Below are 21,037 nucleotides of genomic sequence, written 5' to 3' on the forward strand. Positions count from 1 at the left end.
CCCCATGGAGAGGATCACGGGGTGGGGGTGGACAGGAAGACTCTCCTTGGAGAAAACCAGCTGCACCTCGAGAGCCAGAAAGACGACCCCCTCCAAAACAAGGTAAAAAGATTAAATCTGATAAATTATATTTTCCATAGTTTGAATATTTATATGAAATTGAGAAAAGTACAAACAAAAAAGAGTAGGTTGTACCCGTTATGGAAATATTTCCCTCATCAAATCGTCTGTTTCCATGATGAGGTGTTGAAAAGGGCAACATCAGACACCACTTTACAGATATTTTCTGCTAAATGAAAATTTGAAAACCTATATTACTTGGCATTAGTTTTATTGCTGAGGGAATATGAGTGTATTTTATCAGCTGATTTCTGCTATTTTTTTCAGTTGATTAATACTTTTAAGCAAATAGAACACGATGTTGATGTCATGTGATGTTAAAAATGGCTGCCTCCGCCATCTTGTACTAGTCACAAGATCAATACTTGTATAATTCTGTCTATTTCAGAAGAAAGTCGTCCTGGACGTGGAGGTGGAGGTGAAGATGATGGTTGGACAGTCGTAGGAAAATAAATTATGTCACATTGGAAAAATAAATAATGCTGTTACCAGAGACTGTCTTTCTAGATCTAATCTAATTTAAACTGAATTGCATTTTCTTATTTTTTTTTTTTTTTATCTTCATTGTAATCTAACAAGATTTGTACCACAGTCCTGTTCATATAAGACCAATTTCGTGCTAACAATGCTAGAAATATGACAGCTCCTTTGGGTTGGCTATCCCACAATTCTGTCTTTGTTAACAAGAATCAGGTCTTACATGACACACTTTGGTTGGTTAAAGATAATATTAGGTGATTGGAGTATGGTAGAAAACATGTTAGATTACAGTGGAGACAAAATATTATAACCAGTAAGAACTTGTATTCTAGTTTGAATTAAATTGAGTCTAGAACAAGATAAATTGTATATATTTCTAGTAGTTATTGTCAAATCATGCTTCAAACAATCCTTTTAACGTTTCTAAAAACTATGACATTACAGTTGAAGGAGGAACAGTCCATTGATAAGTTAAGGTAATTTAACTAGTAAATTATCACTATATTAGTATTGATTGTATGTTTTAATTGACTATTTATTTTACCTTAACTTGAAATGGACTGTTCTTATTTAGGTTTTCAATCTAAAATTGTCTTTACTCAAAATTAGCCAGGCAGTTTCTAATATTGAATGTAAGGGTTTTTTGGGGACAATTTTCTGCTTGTTGTCATGCTAATTGAATTGAGAATATTCTATATTTGTCATTTGTATTAATGATTTCGGAAAAATTTAAAACTCGTATTTAGAAATAAAATTATTGATTTGAATGTTTGATCTAACTTATTTGAAATCAAAGTTCTGGCTTTATTTTCATGATTATCAACTTTCTGAAATAAATCAAGTCCCTGGTAAATCAATCAAGTCAATCAAAATTTGGTGTTAGGTTTTTGTTTATTAAGTTAAAATTTCATTAAGGGATATAGTCATTTAATTTTTACTTTCTTCACTTTACCTGTATCACTTTTCAGTTTAAAATTTGATTTGTCTGAAATATAATCCAATGTCCTAGTATGTGTAATGTCAAGTAACTGAAGTGATACAGAGAGTTGAAAATAAATAAATAATTAAACGACCCTATCCCTTTAAAGGGTGAATTATTATTGTAATTTTGTTTGTGAAGATAAACTTATTAAATATGCTAATCTCTATTTACTTTGATTTCTTACTTCAATAGGAGAGATCAGCCATGATGTCCTACTGGTGGTTTGTTTATCACATGATGGTAGGTAGATGACAAGTTAATGTTAGCTTCCAAACTTTCACATGATACACAGCTTTAACAGTTTTAAGAGGGGTTTGTCCTGCATGCATGTGTTCTATATTTAGCATATCGCCGCTAAACTGATGTCTCTGATTCCTTGTAGGAAAAACATGATTTTACCCATCGTATCCAAACCATGCCCCCATTCGTCATACTTAAGACAATGTCAAAACCATGATATGATGGACTTTACCAAGCCTGACAAATCCGGTCCTAACCATTCATCGAAGATTTTGTCCTATTAAGGGCTGGACAAGTTGTCGTGAGTTGCTTTGACATGTTTGGACGAACTCGTGGATTCTTTGTACTTGAAATGAAAGTGTAAATGGACTGATTCAGGACTCTATTTATAGGGTTAGACCTTAATATTCCAGGGAAAACTTGTTGGTTTCAACCTACGTAAATAGTATCTTGGTCTTGCACCACAATGCTTAGTTACAAGTATGTTGAAGATCGTGTTACCATGTACATCACTAATATCAAATTTCATTACGCTTTATATCTTTAAAAACATAATAGAAATTATAGCACTTAATAATGATATAAAATACAGAGTCTGTACAAGAATATTAACACTTTATCTTTCGCTGTTTCAGAGCCGAGAAGTGTCACATGACATTGAATCTGCAGAAACCAACAGCGTTAGAGTTTAAGATACTGAACCATAGAAAGTAAAGTGGGCTGTTCGGATATACATTAATATTCTTGATTAACTCATTGGATTCAACAGAACATACGACATAAACATACAAAATACAGATACTGACTATCCAATATAAAGTTGCCATCTTGGCTGGCATTTGATAGTTTTTACATGAAATCTTGTTTATAAATTCCATTGCTTGGCAGTAAAAAATGAAATCAATGAAAAAAAATAAGTACATGTACATACAAAGTTAAAGTATTGACAAGTGACTTTATAAGGCTCTAGAAGCCTACACCAATGAAAAAAAAAACCCACTTGTAGTTGAATCTAAGTGAGGCATTTAACATATTACGCCACAGCTTTGCTTTGAATCCTCGCTGCACAAACCTTTGATTGTCCAGCAATGGTTAATGAGCTCTCCCAAGGAGTCGAGACAGCCAGTCATTAGTGAAGACAAGATGGGCATGCCCCACTGTATTGTTCAAAAAAGATCTCATCTCATAATGATAAGCATGCCCTGCCTAGCCAGATACACACTGTAGAAAAATGTTCATATAAAATTAACAATAATCGTCTAGTATACTATGATCAGTTAGATGTAAACCACGTTCTTTCAATGCTTTCTTTTTTAACTCCTCTTCCTGTTGTTTCTGAACCTGTTCCTCTCGCTGCATCTCCAATATTTCATCTATTGGAACTTTAATCAACGCCGGGTTCGCCTCATTCTCTGTGTTCTACAAGACAAATTCAAATAAGGTGGAGTTTTACACCCCTTCAGGTCCAATGAAGCTCGACAAACATAAATATTCGAATAAATGAAGAGAATTTTTCAAACCATTTTGAAACCCCTAGATATTATTTAATTAGCAACTTTTGAAATAGTGAAGTTATTCAAACGTTAGATGCAGTCACAAAAGCCATCAATCTAGTTCATTTTACCTAAGAATCGCGTTTCATTTTATCAAGATCATGTACTAGCAGTGAAGAGAATACTATAAGGACTGTTAAACTTACCACTTCACCCAGAAGAACCACATTCTCTCCTCTAATAATGAAGATTCCTCGTTCAATATCGCCGTATTTTTTACCAACGTGGATTCTTTCTATCGTTCTGTGTAACACTAAATTAGCTGAAACCAGAAAATAATTACTACATCTAATAACCATAAATATATCCAGCTTATAACCATAAATATATCCAGCTTATAACCATAAATATATCCAGCTTATCACCATAAATATATCCAGCTAATAACCATAAATATATCCAGCTTATAACCATAAATATATCTAGCTTATAACCATAAATATATCCAGCTTATAACCATAAATATATCCAGCTAATAACCATAAATATATCCAGCTTATAACCATAAATATATCCAGCTTATAACCATAAATATATCCAGCTTATAACCATAAATATATCCAGCTTATAACCATAAATATATCCAGCTTATAACCATAAATATATCCAGCTAATAACCATAAATATATCCAGCTTATAACCGTAAATATATCCAGCTAATAAACATAAATATATCCAGCTTATAACCATAAATATATCCAGCTAATAACCATAAATATATCCAGCTTATAACCATAAATATATCCAGCTAATAACCATAAATATATCCAGCTAATAACCATAAATATATCCAGCTTATAACCATAAATATATCCAGCTTATAACCATAAATATATCCAGCTTATAACCATAAATATATCCAGCTTATAACCATAAATATATCCAGCTAATAACCATAAATATATCCAGCTTATAACCATAAATATATCCAGCTAATAACCATAAATATATCCAGCTTATAACCATAAATATATCCAGCTTATAACCATAAATATATCCAGCTTATAACCATAAATATATCCAGCTTATAACCATAAATATATCCAGGTCCCACATAATCCTTTTTTTCAACATCACAATTTTAAACATCTTGATCTACAATACTGTTTCAGTTTACAGGCAACAGTCAAAACTGACCCCATAACATTAAACTGTGATAAAAGATGGGAGTTTTCTGTCCCTGAACATTTAAGATTTATTTAAGTCAATATTTGTCTTTTGTGACAGGAATATAGCTTGAAATGACTGATAACCTTTGACCTTTATCAGAAATCAATAACAACCTACCAAATTGGTCGATACTCCTGAGAAATCCTATCAACGTTCTTCCATCTCGTAAAACAACTAACAGTTTTTCTAGAAAAATTAAAAAATTAATAGTAATCACAGCAACTTGATAATGGTATCTTACATCCATGTCTTTATATTAAATATTGTAATATCATCTTTACTTCAAAATTAGTTTCAACTACATGTTATTAGTCTTGAAAAGTTTGGTTCCATAGAAATATAAGGGTTGATAATTTTACTTTTGAAATATACCACATCCCCTTCCAAGAAATTACATGTAAAAAACAAATCATTTGAAACTGAAAAATTTCTCTTCTGTCAAATCGAATTTCCCAGTTCAACTTCTTGAATTATCATCAAGCAATCTGAAACTTTCAGTTTTCAGTTCTATGTTAGTTGAGACAGGTAATATAATAATGAACATCCAATACTTACTGTCTATTTCCTCTATAAGACTGGCTGTTCCTGGTAAATAACTACTCATATTATATTCTTTAGTTCTTAACCTGTCTCTTTTAACCTGTAATATATCATATAGGTTTACACCTTTCAATCACAATCAGTATACTACTAGTAAGGTGATTGGTCAAGTCGTCTAGTTGAGATAAAGTTGAGATTAAGTTGAGATTAAGTTGTGATTAAGAGTGTCGCTGACTGGAATTTGAAGTGTTTTTATTTTACATTACAATCTGAGGGATAATAAACTCTTCATTTTACATGGGTCATAGTCCTGTCCAACATTCAGCCCATGGGATTCATAAATTATTCCAAAATGCCATCTAAGATACAGATGGAGCCAGGCAATTTCTAAATTAACTGAGTCGTTTATTTTGAATAACAACTGAAAGAATTTGATGTGTTCTTCTCTTGCTTGTGTCTGTCTGTTTGTCTTCCACTTCTGACTTATCTACTTAAAAACTTATCGAAACTATTGATGCATGACAGACGGTAGTCACATGTCCCCTCTAGACTCAAGACTCCCTCCCACCCCTTACCCTATCGGAACATCAGCATTTGAAAGAAAGGCAAGTTGATGCTTTCACCATTCTCACATTTTTCTCTTTGGTCATTAACGACCTTCACCGTCAGCTTCACGACAAATCGACCCACAAATATTTCGGCCTGCAATTTTGATCGTGTTCGACTCTACCACGGCAAAAGAGAATTGTTTGTGAAACAAAACCAAACCATTGTAGGGCTATCAGCACTGTATTATATTGATAAGATCCTGTAGTCCATAGTCCTGAATCAGGACAACTTAGACCGATGCACGGTCGGACCACACTATATGGTCGATATGACTAGAATTTACCGGAAGTTGCGAGAGGTCAAGGTTGGAGTGTTTCTCACTTCCGGTTGATTTCCACATGGCAAAAATATTGTAAACATAAGAAAATTAGACTAAAAAATGAATATTGTGCCTTGTTTATCGTGGGTGAAGCAAGGTTGGGTGAGCCAGGAACCACGGCGAGTTTTGATAGATCGGGAGGATTTGAAACGAGTTATTGAAGAAACCAAACACGAACTTGACGAAGAGGAAAATGCAGATGAGGACGATGGAATGGAAGATGCTGGAATCGAAGATGACAGTAAACTAAAAACAAACATTGAAGCTGATGATGATGATGATGATTACATCGCTTCCAAATATGGTTTAGATGATTATGATGATGAAGATGAGGAGGATGTTGATCCAGCAGGCGGATTCGACAAAGTTACTGTGTTTGCTAGCAACGATGACGATCCGTATATAACAGATAAAAGAGAAGATCAGAGTGATGACGAGGATGCGGAAATTCAAGTGACAGATAATATCATAGTTGCTGGACGAGCTCACGAAGATGCCAGCCAATTGGAAGTCTTGGTTTATAACGAAATGGAACAGTATCTTTACCTACATCACGATTATCTACTACCGGCCTTCCCCTTGGCTATAGAAGTGATGCAATTTGATGTTGGTGGGGCAGGTCAAACTGGATGTTACGCTGCTGTGGGCACGATGAAACCCACTATTGAGGTTTGGGATTTGAATGTCATGGAAAGTTTAGAACCAGCCTTCAAGTTAAAAGGTGTCAGCAAGAAGAATAGATTGAAAAAGGCAGAGAATATGGGTCATAGAGATGCTGTGTTAGATTTATCATGGAATTCAGTTGTTGGAAATGTTATAGCAAGTGCCTCAGCAGACTTCACGGCTAAATTATGGGATTTGAATAATTTGAAGGTCGTTACTACGTTGTCACACCATGTTGAAAAGGTTCAATGTATAAAATGGCATCCTATGGAAGCCCAGTCTCTGTTATCAGGCTCTTTTGATCAGACAGTCAATGTCTATGATTGTAGGAATCCGGAAAGTGCGTTTAGAAGTTGGAATTTAAATGGTGAAGTAGAAAGAGTAGTATGGGATCATTTCTCTCCGATGCATTTCTTCGCTTCCACGGACACTGGACAAGTTTTCTACTTCGATATCAGACAAGACAAGCCTTTGTACAGTTTTAAACCCCATGATAAAGCCGTGGCTGGAATTTGTTTAAGCAGCCAAATACCTGGATTATTGGTCACGACTTCCGACGATAAAAAATTAAAAGTTTGGGACGTTCAGGACAGCAAACCGAACCATATTATAGAGAAAAATCTGAAAATTAATGAATTGCATTGTGTAGGGTGTTGTCCTGAGGCACCATTTGTTTTCGCCATCGGCGGAGAGAAAGAGGCGAGAGTCTGGGACATTCGAGAAAGTTTAAAAGTCCGACAGCATTTTTTGAGTCGTATGCCAGCCAAATTAAAAGCTGAGTGTGAAGGAGATGAAGCAGATATATCAGAGGACTCTGATTGTGGACCAACTGATGCGATGGACACTTTAACTTTAGATAGTGAAATGAAAGACAATAGTGATAGTGAAACTGTCGATAAACCTGCAGCAAAACTCAAGAAAAAGAAAACAAAAAAGAAGAAAAAGAAAAAGGCCCTGCAGTAAAAATGTACAATATATTATATTAAGAAAAAAAAATTGAAAATAGTCTTATTTGGTTTTTAGCTCGCATGCTCGAGTTTGGTATATTGTCAATTCCCATGTCCGTCCTTCAATTCACAATTGCTAGTATAAGCTTCATAATCTGCAGATTTCATATCCATTTCAGAGCTGCACTATTAGAGCCTTCCTTGCTTACCTGAAGGTCCAAGGTTCAATACCAGCATTGGTCGAGATATTATTTTTTTCGATCTGGTTTCCTCGTCAGTGATGCAGGTAAGAGGGCTGACATGGAAAAAGCATCTTGTCATTCGCATGGGACAATAAACTGAGGACCCATGTGCTACAGACTGTGGTCATTAAAGGTTGAAAATCAGAATAGAATAGCTTTATGCCACTGTCATGACAAAATTTCCCTCATTGCTATCTGCATGGTGTTGCTGTCTTTATTAGCTTAATCAGGCACAGAAGCATAAATTATGGACACTGTTAATGCTAATGAGTACACAACAACTGTTGTAACCTAAGCATGAAATAAAACATCCATATATCTGCATTTTTATCAGAGCTCTTGGCTTATGTTTGAATTTTATCTACCTGACACATTAAGGGATGGGTGGGTAAAAAACTTTGATGAATTATGGTCTACCAAATCACACATTTTTTTCCACAATTATATATTCTATGTTCAAAATCCAACAAAACAATTTTCTATATTATATTTTTTATTGCCACCAAAAACTGACTGAGAAACTTACAGATAGAGATTTTACAAAATGCCAAAATTTGGACGGAATAAACAACATTTCTCCTGGGTTTAAAATACACTCAGTGTAAGAAGCAGATTTGAATTTAGGGAACTGGTCATAATTGGGTTGTTCCACATCGATCTGACTGGTGTTGTGTAGCAACCTGTGGGGGTGGGGATAAACACTGGGGGTGAACTCATCACTGTACAGACGAATGTATTTACTGCCCATAACTTGGGCCAATAGATTGTCTTTATCATCATAATGTAGGGGAGAGACGGTACCTCTGGGACCAAACCATGCATTCACATCAACATCATCCCTTGTTCCCAGACAGCAGTATGTCGGAACGCTGATGTCATTCTGTAATTCTGGAATTTGATCAAATAGCTGATGTTGTGCAAGATAGCCTTTTGGATTGGAATTGTTCTCATGAGGATGTTCGATGTATTTTTCAATAAACTCTTTAATTGTCATGAGAGTTTGAGACCAGGAATCTTCTGTGTATTTGGAACCGATTTCAATCGGCACCGTTCGTGTTCCTGCGACAGATTTGATATAGTCTAATGTCCATTTTCTATTTGACATGGCCGGCCAAAAATCAATGGCATCGGTAATGATTACAGGCACTCTCGTGTTCAAAAACTTACTTTGAAAGCTTTCCAGGGAGAGGCAACTGACTCTTTGAATTAATTTGGTTTCATCCAGGGAACATAAAGGATCCTGGGCTAATTGGTGAGTCGCGTGTGATAATTTCTGACGCTTGGGACTGATGTCGATGTCAGCTGAAGGTGCCATACGAGTAACATTATTACAATCAGGGTTCAATGGTGAAATACAGGCAGACATTTTAGCCAGGATGTTGTCCAACAATGGGGCCCCCATAAGAAGACCCATATCACACGTTTTCATCACATCTGAAAATTTCACCTTTGAATCGCCGTCAAGGAGAAGATTTGTTTCCGCAAACATTTTCAGCATGGAGACGACAGTGTAGGCGTATCTCCAAGCCACTGGGACATGTTTCCAATATCCTGTATTCAACTTCTCCCAAATATAATCTATCAATATTTCACAATTTTCTTGACATTTCACAAAATCAGTTTTAGATTCTTGACATCTTGTGAAGTCAGATTTATATTGCTTGCTGGCTTTTAGATTCACAGACATTTGTGAAACCTCACAACTCCCTTGATCAGGCCTAACGGTGGAGTCAATTTTAGTGTATAGCTGAATGTTGGATTGAAAATCATCGCAGGTTTCTTGGTTAGAATTAGTGTCATTATTTTGAAAATAGAGCATATCACAGGTGTTTGAAACCAAACTAAGAACTGAAGATTCAAGGACACTATTGGGATCTTTGTCTTTCAAAATAGTCATGATTTCCTCAGTTGATTTGGGCAACAGTTTTTTAAGGGCCTCCATTGTAGATTGATGTTTTGTTTCAGACTCTTCTATGCCCAAACCGTAGATACAAGATTGTGTAAATACTACAATGTATGTGATACCAATAGGTGCACTTTGATTTTCAATTGTTCATGTCTGTTGATTTTGATTATGGGACAAATTTTGGTACTGAAGTATCTATTCATTTCTTTCACTACATCTTATTTTGGTTTCTGAAATAAAGTTATGTTTATGATCAAAAAGAGCATATACCTTTAAGTAATGTAAGAGAGGAGAAGGGGGCAAGGTACATAATTGTAAGTTCGAAAAGAATACTGCAGTGGATTTAGATTTATACAAATCTGTCAACCGTGAACGACCACAGCACAGTCACATACACAGACGCCACATTGACAAAGGCTACAGTGAGATCAGAATTCACAAATATTCCAAATAAATTTGTAAAAAGTTTCACTCCATTTCGATTAGGCTGTCTTCAGAACATTGTCCGTCAGTTCCACCATAAAGTTGCCCACCGTTAGTGTTGCGATAAGCGAAAACAACAGGGATCCATTTTACCGGTCGACGTGATGAAATTTGTGTATCCGAATCACATGTCGGCAAAACACACTACAAGCTTAGCCGACATAATATTAAATAAATGATTCTACAAACCTCTTCAACCAAAGCTACTTTCGTTTTACAAAAGACATGGGGATTACCGGAAATGACGTTGTGATTCTATTGATAGATTAGAGGATTCCCTGGTTCAGGTTGTATACTTCAAGATGGACAAGCCAAAAGGGCGGGGTTGTTGAGCAAGTAAGTCGACTTCACTGAAGAAAGTGCATGCATGGCTGTAGTTTGAGACTGTATTGGAATTTTGAATGTGGGTAAGTAGACTCACGTGAAATGGGGTTTTATGATGCACCTGCTTGGCAACCACCACAGCTATGCCTGTGATGATAGTGATGCAAGTGGGAAACAAACACTGCAACCGCAATGCAGTGTTGACTTCAATTAGAAAAATTTTGCCTTACAGGGATATTAGTGGAGACACTTATGCCTGCTTATGCTCTTTCGTTCTTGCCCTGATGGAAGCAGTGCTCGATGCTAGCTCACAACTGCAAGTTTTTTTAACTGTTGTCGTCAGTGTAGGCTAGTCTCAACATCTGCCTCTACTCTCTAGTGGCTCCAGGCCTATTCCAGCCTCTGATAATGATAGCTATTATGACAGTTGTCAGCTGTAGAAGCCTTGGAGGGGCTGACATAGAAAAAGTCTAGTCGTTCAGATGAGACAATATGCAGAGACCCTCTGCTGCATGCAAGTTACTTAGATCCCTTAACCTTTGAAAAGAGTACGCAAATGCCACTGTCCTGACTGAATTTCACACAAATCACATTACAGGGTGTTGCCTGTTTCGTGGCCTCCATCAGATTTTACAGAGAGGAATTATCTGTCATTTTCACCTTAAATTCCTAGAAGGGAAGCTTGTATATTTTAAATGTAAAATCACCAAAACCAAAAAAATGGACTAAAAATCTATGATGATAAGCCCATACATTTGAATACTTGTAATAAAAGCTTTCTGTGTCACAGGAATTGACTCTCTATTATCATTATAAAAGCTAATTGTTGTCCTCTGATTTCTATGATGTCTACAGTTTGTCAGTTTTCTTCTTGTAAATAAAACATCAATTGTGTATAATAATGAAGAAGTTTATAACAGGCCTATATATTATATAAGTTACAGTCTTTATAAAACCAATGTAAATAATAATATCAGTTTCAAGGAGAGTTAACAAGTCATGTGACTGCCATGTGAGAGTTTGTTATACTTGTATAAGTTTTTAGGTCATGGCTTATATTCTGACCCCTTCTAGTTTAGGCTATATATATATAAACTGGTAGTTTGAATACTATCACACCATTAATATATTATACAGTAGAGATCATATCAGATTATATTGAAGGGTTAGTAACTTTTCTATTGTTGGGTATTTGCGTGGATTATGCAGAAAGAAAAAAAATTGATTTAAAAGTATCTAAACTCATTTATTTATTTATATTTTTAATTATATTGTTTCAGATCGATAACAAATTATAGTTTGAGAAAATAGTGCTCCAGTAGGTGTAAGACAGATTTGAAAAAAAAAAACATCAACAAGAAAGATCTATAAGCTTAGTGCTGTAAGTGTTAAAAAACAGAGCAAGGTAGAGAAAGTGAAAGTTGTGGTCCTGTAATAGTGGAAGGAAGGAATCTTAAGGTTCTTAAAGTTTTGTTTGAATATATATTATAACATATCAACCTCTTGGTATTGAACCTGTCCAGTACTGAAAGTTAAGAATCTATCTAAAAAGCGAAAGTAAACAAACAACGAAACAGTTACAACTTGTGTGGTGTTCCTGTAAGAAACAGCAACAGTTTAGAGAATCTTTCAGTGGTTGATATAACAATAATAGGAACAGGTGCCCTCTGATATACTGACTACGAGTTTGAAAGGAAAGAAAGTATCAATCTGATTTGATTTTGCTTGTAAAGAGTGAAGATTTTATCAATCCAACATGGTGACTTGGTATTTAGATGAAAATCACCTGGCAATATGTGCCATAGTAACAGTTGCTATGCAGTTTTCTTTCTTTTTAATTGCGTGTACGTGTAAATTTGATAAAGTGACAGATTTCGCTGGTGGATCGAATTTCGTGATTTTAGCCATCATCACGTTTTTTCTGCCGGGGGTAAGTATATATAACATCAGTCAGCAGTTGTGTCTTCACAATGTCAAACTATTACGAACTTAATCTTATAACTTGACTGCAATGGCAACCTTCTTGTATCACAAAAGGTTGTAAATGCAAGAATTTGATTGGATTGTATGCTAGCGAATCAGAGCTCTCAACAGAAAGACTGTAAAGACTGCTATTGTAATCGGGGACTATGATCAATATTTGCTGTTCTGTTTTTTATTAAAGAGTAAAGACAGGCGAATGTTAAAAGAGGTCTTATATAATGTTTATATAATAATATTATTATTTCAGACGTATATTACCAGACAGATCTATACGACTATATTCGTGGTAGTCTGGGGATTAAGACTGTCAGGATATCTATTATATCGTATTATTAAAATCGGAGAAGATAAACGCTTCGATGATAAACGAGAAAATCCTCTTCAGTTTGCTATATTCTGGATATTTCAGGTACATATTTATTTATAATAAAAATTCTCTTCCCCCCTCCCCCTCCCCTCAGACCTGAGAAAGATCAATGGGCACTTTGGGAAATTTTCCGCGACCACGGAGAGACACTTCTCAATTTGACACCTGTCGTTTTATGATGTTTAATAAGTTATGTTTTTTAATAATTAATGTTTTCTATTAAGTTATATTTGTGCTTTCTAATTAGTTACGTTTAGTATTAAGTAATAATTAATGTGTTCTATTAAGTTATATTTGTGCTTTCTAATTAGTTACGTTTACTAACTAATAAGTTATCTCTTCTATTAAGTATTAAGTAATAATCAATGTGTTCTATTAAGTTATATTTGTGCTTTCTAATTAGTTACGTTTACTAACTAATAAGTTATCTCTTCTATTAAGTATTAAGTAATAATTAATGTGTTCTATTAAGTTATATTTGTGCTTTCTAATTAGTTACGTTTACTAACTAATAAGTTATCTCTTCTATTAAGTATTAAGTAATAATTAATGTGTTCTATTAAGTTATATTTGTGCTTTCTAATTAGTTACGTTTAGTATTAAGTAATAATTAATGTGTTCTATTAAGTTATATTTGTGCTTTCTAATTAGTTACGTTTAGTATTAAGTAATAATTAATGTGTTCTATTAAGTTATATTTGTGCTTTCTAATTAGTTACGTTTAGTATTAAGTAATAATTAATGTGTTCTATTAAGTTATATTTGTGCTTTCTAATTAGTTACGTTTAGTATTAAGTAATAATCAATGTTTTCTATAAAGTTATATTTGTGCTTTCTAATTAGTTACGTTTAGTATTAAGTAATAATCAATGTTTTCTATTAAGTTATATTTGTGCTTTCTAATTAGTTACGTTTAGTATTAAGTAATAATTAATGTGTTCTATTAAGTTATATTTGTGCTTTCTAATTAGTTACGTTTAGTATTAAGTAATAATTAATGTGTTCTATAAAGTTATATTGTCTTGTTATTTTTTGATTTAGTTATTTCTTCTGATAAATTTTTTTTATGCTTTCTAATAATTTACTTCTTACATTAGTTATATTTTACTAATTGCAGGCAGTGTGGGTATTTACAGTCAGTTTACCGTTTATATTTATCAACTCCCCGGTCAGTGCTTCACGATTTCGTGAGTGGGCAGTACTGGATATTATTGGTATTATATTCTATGTAATTGGTTTAGTATCAGAGACAGTGGCGGATATTCAGAAGTTTAATTTCCGTAATAACCCTGATAACAAGGGCAAGTGGTGCGCTGTCGGTAAGCTTGAATATTCTATTGACAATAACAAAATATTTTCACTGTGAAAAAAGTGCTCAGTACAATAACCAAATCCACAAGATTTTGGTCAATTTCGAAAATATATTGACAGAGTTTCATCCGCAACATTTGATCTTGAAAAGACATTTTCTTTTGTGATTCCACTAAAAATGGGTGTTTAATGATTTCACTGTCGCAAAGATGCTTAAATGCTAAAAGTATATTGTACAAAGGCTACGTCATAAAACATTTAGTCGAGTTGCAACGAGTTGCAAAAACCACAGACTTCTGCCTGAAATTGGAATGCTGTAAATTGATGCCATCTCGTTAACTTGTTTCAAAGGCTCTTTATCATTATCATTATTGTTGATGTGCTTTGTTTATTTCAGGATTATGGAAATTTTCACGTCATCCTAACTATTTTGGTGAGATTATGGTATGGTTAGGGTTATTTCTAATATCAACTAGTATATTAAAAGATGGTCAATGGGTAGCAGTACTCAGTCCAATATTTACTATAGTAATATTACTGTTTGTTAGTGGTATACCGTTATTAGAGAAGAAAGCAGATGAACGTTACAGAAAGTAGGTTTATTTTATTTTTTTTTTTCTCACAATTTCTATTTCTATAAAACATGGTGGAACAGGGTTTAGAATGTGCTCTATGTTCATAGTTAATCAGAAATAACGTCATATATCATGAACACTGTTTCTCAAAAATTGGTGCGATTAGAAAAACGTTATTTTTTAGTTATCAAATCCTTAATTTATAACGTTTACGCTCAAACGTAATGTATGCTATTTTGAGAAACGGTGACCAGAACTGTAAGTGATTTAACTTACAATGTATGATATTAATATTGGTTGATATCACTAGGAAATATATCATGTTCTGTTGTGGCTGGCAGAGTGGCAGCTCTTGTTATAATGGTTTAAATTTTGAAACATTTTAACTATCAGCTTATTTAATTATTCATTATTTTAGATTGGAATCATATCAGATTTATAAAAACAGAACGAGTCCATTAATACCTCTACCTCCACCATGTTACGCTGCCTTCCCCAACCTCTTGAAATGTTTCTGTTGCTGTGAACTCCCACTCTATAACCATGCAGAAGAAGAGGAAAACGTCATCGGAAAAAATACAGGAACCTCTGATAATCGTCAATCTTATACACCAGAGTCTCAGAATCCTTCAGTTTAGGGCAGCCGGATGGAGACTATTTTCAAATCCACAATTTTAGACGTTTAAACAGTTGATCATGCTTTATTTGATTATGGATAATCCAGGAAAGGTCAGCAGCAAAGATTAATTAACGACCAACAGGTAGACTGGATACTTAACAACTGTAATACAGTGGACAGTACAGTAGTTGGTACTTGTAAACCTCAGTAGTTATTTGGAAAAATGCTTGTTTCTTTTTTTTGACATTGTGATAAGAAGTTCATGTTTTGACTCTAACTAACGGTTTATAGTTATTATAATTTATAATGGTTTTAGGCTTGCTAGAAACTTGCTGACTCATCAAGAACAAGGGTCCTGTTTCACTTAGATAAAATCCAGATTTTACAGAATACAGTGATCTGATTGGATAATAAAACTAAATCTAACAAACAATATTAATGATTGACCAATCAAATGATTGTATTGCTAAAGTCATCCTAGTTAGAGTTTTTAATGAAACAGGCCCTAGATTGTTTGGATGGTTTGCTTTGTTTATCTTCATTTTGGTTTGTTTCAGAGAAAACGAGCAAAGATGGATGATTCTAAGGTTTTGAAAATGTATGATTCCCTCCCTTTATTTGTCAAATAAACTTATTTGCATTTCTTGTGATATACCTCTTCTTTGTAAGTTTTATTCTTTATGCATATATATATATATATATGTCATGGTGTTGCCTTTATCATTTTAGTGGATTTTCATTTAATATTTGCAGGGATTACAATGCCTATTTGTATATTATGTATATTGTGACTTTCCTGACCATATGTTCACCCTAAAACGATTGCCAAACTTGGGCTGGACACATTATAGAATATTTCAGGTTTACTAGAGGGAATTAAAGGGTGTTTTCTATATCACAATTATATGGTCGTTGTAAAATCAAGGAATTTACTTTTTAGAAATGAAAAAAATACAAAAATGCTTTTCAGGACAAAAATGACAATTATTTTTACCTCAGACATTTCGCAAAATCAGACTCCATTTTTATTTTATTTCCTATTTTTATATCTATCTATCTATCTCTCAGTAAATAAGAATGGCAGCTATAGTTGAGTCAAAATTATTTGTACACATCTCAGTAAGATTTTAAACATAACACAAGCAGTCTTCATTTCAACGATTCAGTATAATAAGTTTATCACAAATCAAACCTAAATTGTTTCTATTACTATTTAAACTGCCTCTAAATATATAAACAGCTGTGTTTAGTTTTCAATCAGACTTGGTTTTATACAAATATTTCTCCCACCCCACTATACATCTAAATTTCATACTACATGTATATGTAAATATTTATGTTTAAATGTAAAAATTTTCATGTATTTTTCTATGAGAGTTGTTGTACTTTATTTAGTTGACTGATTATTTAACCAGGAAATGTTCAAGTTGTCTTTATTGTTATATTTTCTTTTACTGATTATACGAGATGTTCTTTAAGTTAATTATAAGATTTGAGGTCAGGTTTTTATCTACAAGATCAAACAAAACAATATTTATTTACTGATGTATAGCAACGTTAATTATTGTATAAATTGAAGAATCTTTAAAATATGTTACGTGTACAGTATCAGGAACATGGATATCATCAATATGAGCCATTCCATTCCATTTTTACTAAAACTAATAGATTTATGACAATGCTATCTCACATGCTCTTAGGATATTATTAACAGCTCTTGCCATAGTGACAACTTATATGTTAAACATTGCTATGATTATAGGCACCACAGACATCTGACAGAAAATAGGAATGATTCAAATAGAAGTTATATAAGACCCAATGAACAATCTCTTTAATCTGGGAGTACTTTACATGGTATATTTTTAAGTAAATGTATTAGAATAAAAAAGAGTAAGTCAACATATTGTTCTGTAAAAACTTTCTCTCTCATTCCACAGGATTAAACTGATGATGTAAACTGTACAGAGTTGTTCATTTATTATATTTTCTATCTAGTTGATTATTGTTTTGAATTTTATATTGTTAATATTTGTTATAGACTTCAAATAAAATTTATAATAAACTTCATTCGAGTTAGTCTCAAGTATCATAGCTTTAATAGCCAATTTACTAAGTCAGCTGGGCGCTGTGGGGTCATGGTACTTAGTCACAGGGGGAAGAGTGGATCCATAATGAGGGGCAGGGGTCGCCATGGTACTTGGTGAGGAGGAAAATGGAGCCCTTTGACTTAGTTATGGGGAGGATTGTGCAATAGATCTTAGTTACAGGGGGGACTTAATATGAGGGGCAGGGGTGGCCATGGTACATGGCAAGGAGTAGGGTGGTGCCTCGGACCTCGGGCATCAGTGACTCCAGGCATTTGTTGAGAAAGATTAGCAGCATATCCCTGGCTCTTTCCAAAAAACAGTACTTGCTCTCTCAAATCTTTTACATCCATGAACAATTTTGCATTTTTATCGAGTGAGATAGAGGAAATGGATCCAGGACTAAATCATAAGGAAAACTAAATAGATAAGTCTGTCGTGTGTGTAATATGTTAATGATTTGTTAGAGCAGTCTTTATTTACAAAATCTAACCTTTGCCCTTTTAATCTATTTGATTTTCTGTTTTAATCAATGTTTTATTAACAATTAGGAATCTCACATGACATAATAGAATTATTTATACACATAAACTTAAATTCGTGTCACCAATTTATAGTTTCGTTTCGTTTTGTCCAACTCACATACTGAATATTAAATTTGAACAGTGCCACCTGTCGGCTAGAAAACAAAATGTCGGAAAGCAGCTCGGATGAAATCGCCACCGGTGAAGATTGGGTGTTTTACCGCGATCGACCAGAATGGAAGGATGTCACTCCGATCCCTCAAGACGATGGACCCCATCCCGTTGTCCAGATAGCGTATTCCGATAAATGTAAGCCATATTTTCCATGTTATGCATAATTATATGACTCAAAATGAGGTGGTGTTTTTTTTTTTTTTTATTATTTGTTATGACTGTTTAATTTTGTGGAGGTGGGTTTCATACTTTCATACTTTTGAATTTCTAAAGCGAATACTGTCTGCCCACAAATAGTCCCAATGGCACAATGTTTACAGAATAGCATTTTTCTTTCACCGATTAATTAGATAGACCTATCTACTTCAGTGTGAAATTGAATATCAACTTCAAAATAGTTTTGAAACATAGATTCTGAGTTTGTCTTTGGGTAGCAGAATTTGTCAACAATGAACAGATTGTTATTTGGAAAAATTAGGTCCACACACTGTTGGAAGAACAAAATTTTGAGTCATTTTCAAATATCATTTCACTGTGGTCAAAGATGTACATTTACCCACATTTTTTTTTATAAAGAATATTGGATAGAAATGTTAGTGAGGGACAGTTTTTACGTAAAACTTCATTTCAGTCCGAGATGTGTATGATTATTTTCGAGCTGTGGTGGCAGCAGATGAGAGAAGTGAACGAGCTCTACATCTAACAAAAGATGCTGCTGAACTCAATTCAGCTAATTATACTGTATGGTACGTTTCAGTTTTATTTGATTTATTTACTTGTAACACTAAGCTTATAGATTTATAGATATCAACAGTTGTCTAGAGGAGGGCTGTTTGGCCCTGGAATCCCCCATGGGCCTGTGATAATTCTTATATTGAAGTGAAATTTAAGTCCTAAAAATTCATCTCAGGCCATCTGAAATCCGGGGTTCTCTGACAGACCCAAAACCCCTGACTTGGTAAGCTGAGATAACAAAAATTATTTTGGCTTGTTGCTGCCCTCATAAACACTATTTTGTGTCATCCTGTACTGGTATCTTAGATAACTAACAGCAGTTTTTGACAAAGTTAATTGTGATGATGACTTAGTCTGATAATAACAATTTCATCTTTCTGTTGATATTTCAGGCATTATAGAAGAGTGATATTAAAAGATTTAAAAACTGATCTCAAAGGAGAATTAAAATATATATCAGAAGTGATCGAAGATAATCCTAAAAATTATCAAGTTTGGTGAGTATGATAAATATATTTTATTTTTAAACATGAATAACTGCCTACTTACATCAACTGTCTGTCTCTAGAATCTAGAATCAACTGTCTGTCTGTAGAATCTAGAATCAACTATCTGTCTCTAGAATCTAGAATCAGCTGTCTGTCTCTAGAATCAACTGTCTGTCTCTAGAATCTAGAATCAACTGTCTGTCTCTAGAATCTAGAATCAACTGTCTGTCTCTAGAATCTAGAATCAACTGTCTGTCTCTAGAATCTAGAATCAACTGTCTGTCTCTAGAATCTAGAATTTGCCAGTGTATTTATTAAGTGGATTATGATAATTGTTAATTGTCAAAGAATGAAGCGTATATTTTGACAGAAGCCATGTCAAGAACATAGAGTTTTCAACAGATATTGAGAATCAGTACACGACACTGTACATTCAGCTTGTACTGTAGTGTATCTTCATCCTGAGACAGGATTTCATACGTTGAATTCAACAGTTGATAAGGTTTAAAAAAAAAATATAATATGATGACTCAATGTAACTTTAGCTAACTGAAATATTGTCCTAAAAACATGTCAGCTGAGTCATGTCTCAATGAAATATAAAGCAAAACTTTTCTTCTGCCTTTTCCTTGAGTAAATTTTATACTTGGATGAAGTAAGCTGAATATCATTTGTTAATGAAATTATAAAAACATAATAATATAATATTATATAAGGATATGAAATATTACCCCAAATCATGTAATTTCCTGTCATACCTCGTTAAAATAACTGAAACTATTCTCTGGATTTCTTCTGTTTCGCTTTGTATCTAAGGGTTAATACTTGAGATAGAATCAGCAGAATTTGTAAGACATAAGAATAGGAAGGTAACATTTAAACACTAAGTTATATGGAATTTATTACATATTACATTTTAAAACACATTATCAAGTAACACAATGTATTTCAGGGAAATCTGGAGCTTCTATTTACACCATTCTGATTTTCTAGAATATTACTTGTTAATGAAATTATAAAACATAATAATAATAGGAGTGTACTAAACAGACCTAGGTTTGATTGATGTGTATCTGTCAAGTAGGTAAAGGTAAAAATATATTATCCTGGGGGGAAGAGATAGATTGATAGAATTTGACGTCAAGGTTATCAATATTTACTTTATGTATCATTTTCTACATCAATGAATAATAAACTTTTTGATAAAACTTGAGTTTTTCGACTGACAAACTATTGAATTAAGAACATTGTTCAAATAAAAAATGATGACATCTGATGACGACACGTGTAAATTGTGTTGAAACGTTATGTACTTTGTTATTAAAGAAGTGAGTTATACCATATTATACCCCTTGTGTTTGTCTACAATAGTAATATAGAGTAATATATTAATTGCAATTAGAAACGAACTTATAAAAAAACTCTCAAATTTCCCCAAAATTGTCAGTCAAATATCATTTTTTAAGATTTGAACGACATTTAGAATTGGAGAGTAGATATAACTAATGTAATTAATGTATTAAAAATGTAAACTTCTTAAAACCAGTTAGTATCTGATTACCAGCATTTTATATTCTAAAATCAGGATTCAATAAA

The 21,037-nt window shown here is 33.5% G+C and overlaps 5 protein-coding genes across 5 annotated transcripts in view; 3 read left to right on the forward strand and 2 right to left on the reverse strand.

The window, feature by feature from the left end:
- Positions 1 to 2,341: 2,341 nt before the first annotated feature.
- LOTGIDRAFT_226441 (hypothetical protein) lies at positions 2,342 to 5,708 on the reverse strand. Its single transcript, XM_009052016.1, has 5 exons — positions 5,661 to 5,708; positions 5,101 to 5,185; positions 4,663 to 4,731; positions 3,522 to 3,637; positions 2,342 to 3,241 (listed from the first exon to the last, which is right to left on the reverse strand). The coding sequence occupies exons 2-5, from the start codon at positions 5,147 to 5,149 to the stop codon at positions 3,068 to 3,070; spliced, it is 408 nt and encodes a 135-aa protein (XP_009050264.1). The 5' UTR covers positions 5,150 to 5,185; positions 5,661 to 5,708; the 3' UTR covers positions 2,342 to 3,067.
- A 278-nt stretch (positions 5,709 to 5,986) lies between these two features.
- LOTGIDRAFT_201468 (hypothetical protein) lies at positions 5,987 to 7,524 on the forward strand (the record flags this gene model as incomplete). The annotated part of the gene is made up of 1 exon (XM_009052017.1): positions 5,987 to 7,524. A coding segment is annotated over exon 1 (1,449 nt), but the record flags the coding sequence as incomplete, so codon positions are not given.
- An 834-nt stretch (positions 7,525 to 8,358) lies between these two features.
- On the reverse strand, positions 8,359 to 9,552 carry LOTGIDRAFT_142327 (hypothetical protein; the record flags this gene model as incomplete). Its single annotated transcript, XM_009052018.1, has 1 exon — positions 8,359 to 9,552. The coding sequence occupies one exon, from the start codon at positions 9,550 to 9,552 to the stop codon at positions 8,359 to 8,361; it is 1,194 nt and encodes a 397-aa protein (XP_009050266.1).
- A 995-nt stretch (positions 9,553 to 10,547) lies between these two features.
- Positions 10,548 to 15,452, forward strand: LOTGIDRAFT_226445 (hypothetical protein; the record flags this gene model as incomplete). The annotated part of the gene is made up of 6 exons (XM_009052019.1): positions 10,548 to 10,661; positions 11,859 to 12,508; positions 12,809 to 12,970; positions 14,046 to 14,247; positions 14,637 to 14,832; positions 15,233 to 15,452. Exons 2-6 carry the CDS (start codon positions 12,335 to 12,337, stop codon positions 15,450 to 15,452), a joined length of 954 nt encoding a protein of 317 aa, XP_009050267.1. The 5' UTR covers positions 10,548 to 10,661; positions 11,859 to 12,334.
- Positions 15,453 to 18,207: 2,755 nt separating this feature from the next.
- The window catches only part of LOTGIDRAFT_201479 (hypothetical protein), a 7,245-nt gene continuing 4,415 nt past the window's right edge, over positions 18,208 to 21,037 (forward strand). Inside the window, exons 1-3 of the mRNA XM_009052020.1 lie at positions 18,208 to 18,353; positions 18,850 to 18,964; positions 19,346 to 19,450. Coding sequence (XP_009050268.1) covers positions 18,212 to 18,353; positions 18,850 to 18,964; positions 19,346 to 19,450 — 362 coding nt within the window. The 5' untranslated portion in view covers positions 18,208 to 18,211. The remainder of the gene's footprint in view (positions 18,354 to 18,849; positions 18,965 to 19,345; positions 19,451 to 21,037) is intronic.

The sequence above is a fragment of the Lottia gigantea genome, assembly GCF_000327385.1.
Source record: "Lottia gigantea unplaced genomic scaffold LOTGIsca_178, whole genome shotgun sequence".
Lineage (NCBI taxonomy): Eukaryota > Metazoa > Mollusca > Gastropoda > Lottiidae > Lottia > Lottia gigantea.

Coding starts and splice junctions, on each gene's coding strand:
- LOTGIDRAFT_226441 (XM_009052016.1), bottom strand. CDS start 5,149: ATGAGTAGTTATTTACCAGGAACAGCCAGTCTTATAGAGGAAATAGAC. Junction 4,732..5,100: donor TCTTATAGAGGAAATAGACA/GTAAGTATTGGA, acceptor TAATTTTTCTAG/AAAAACTGTTAGTTGTTTTA. Junction 3,638..4,662: donor CAGGAGTATCGACCAATTTG/GTAGGTTGTTAT, acceptor TTCTGGTTTCAG/CTAATTTAGTGTTACACAGA.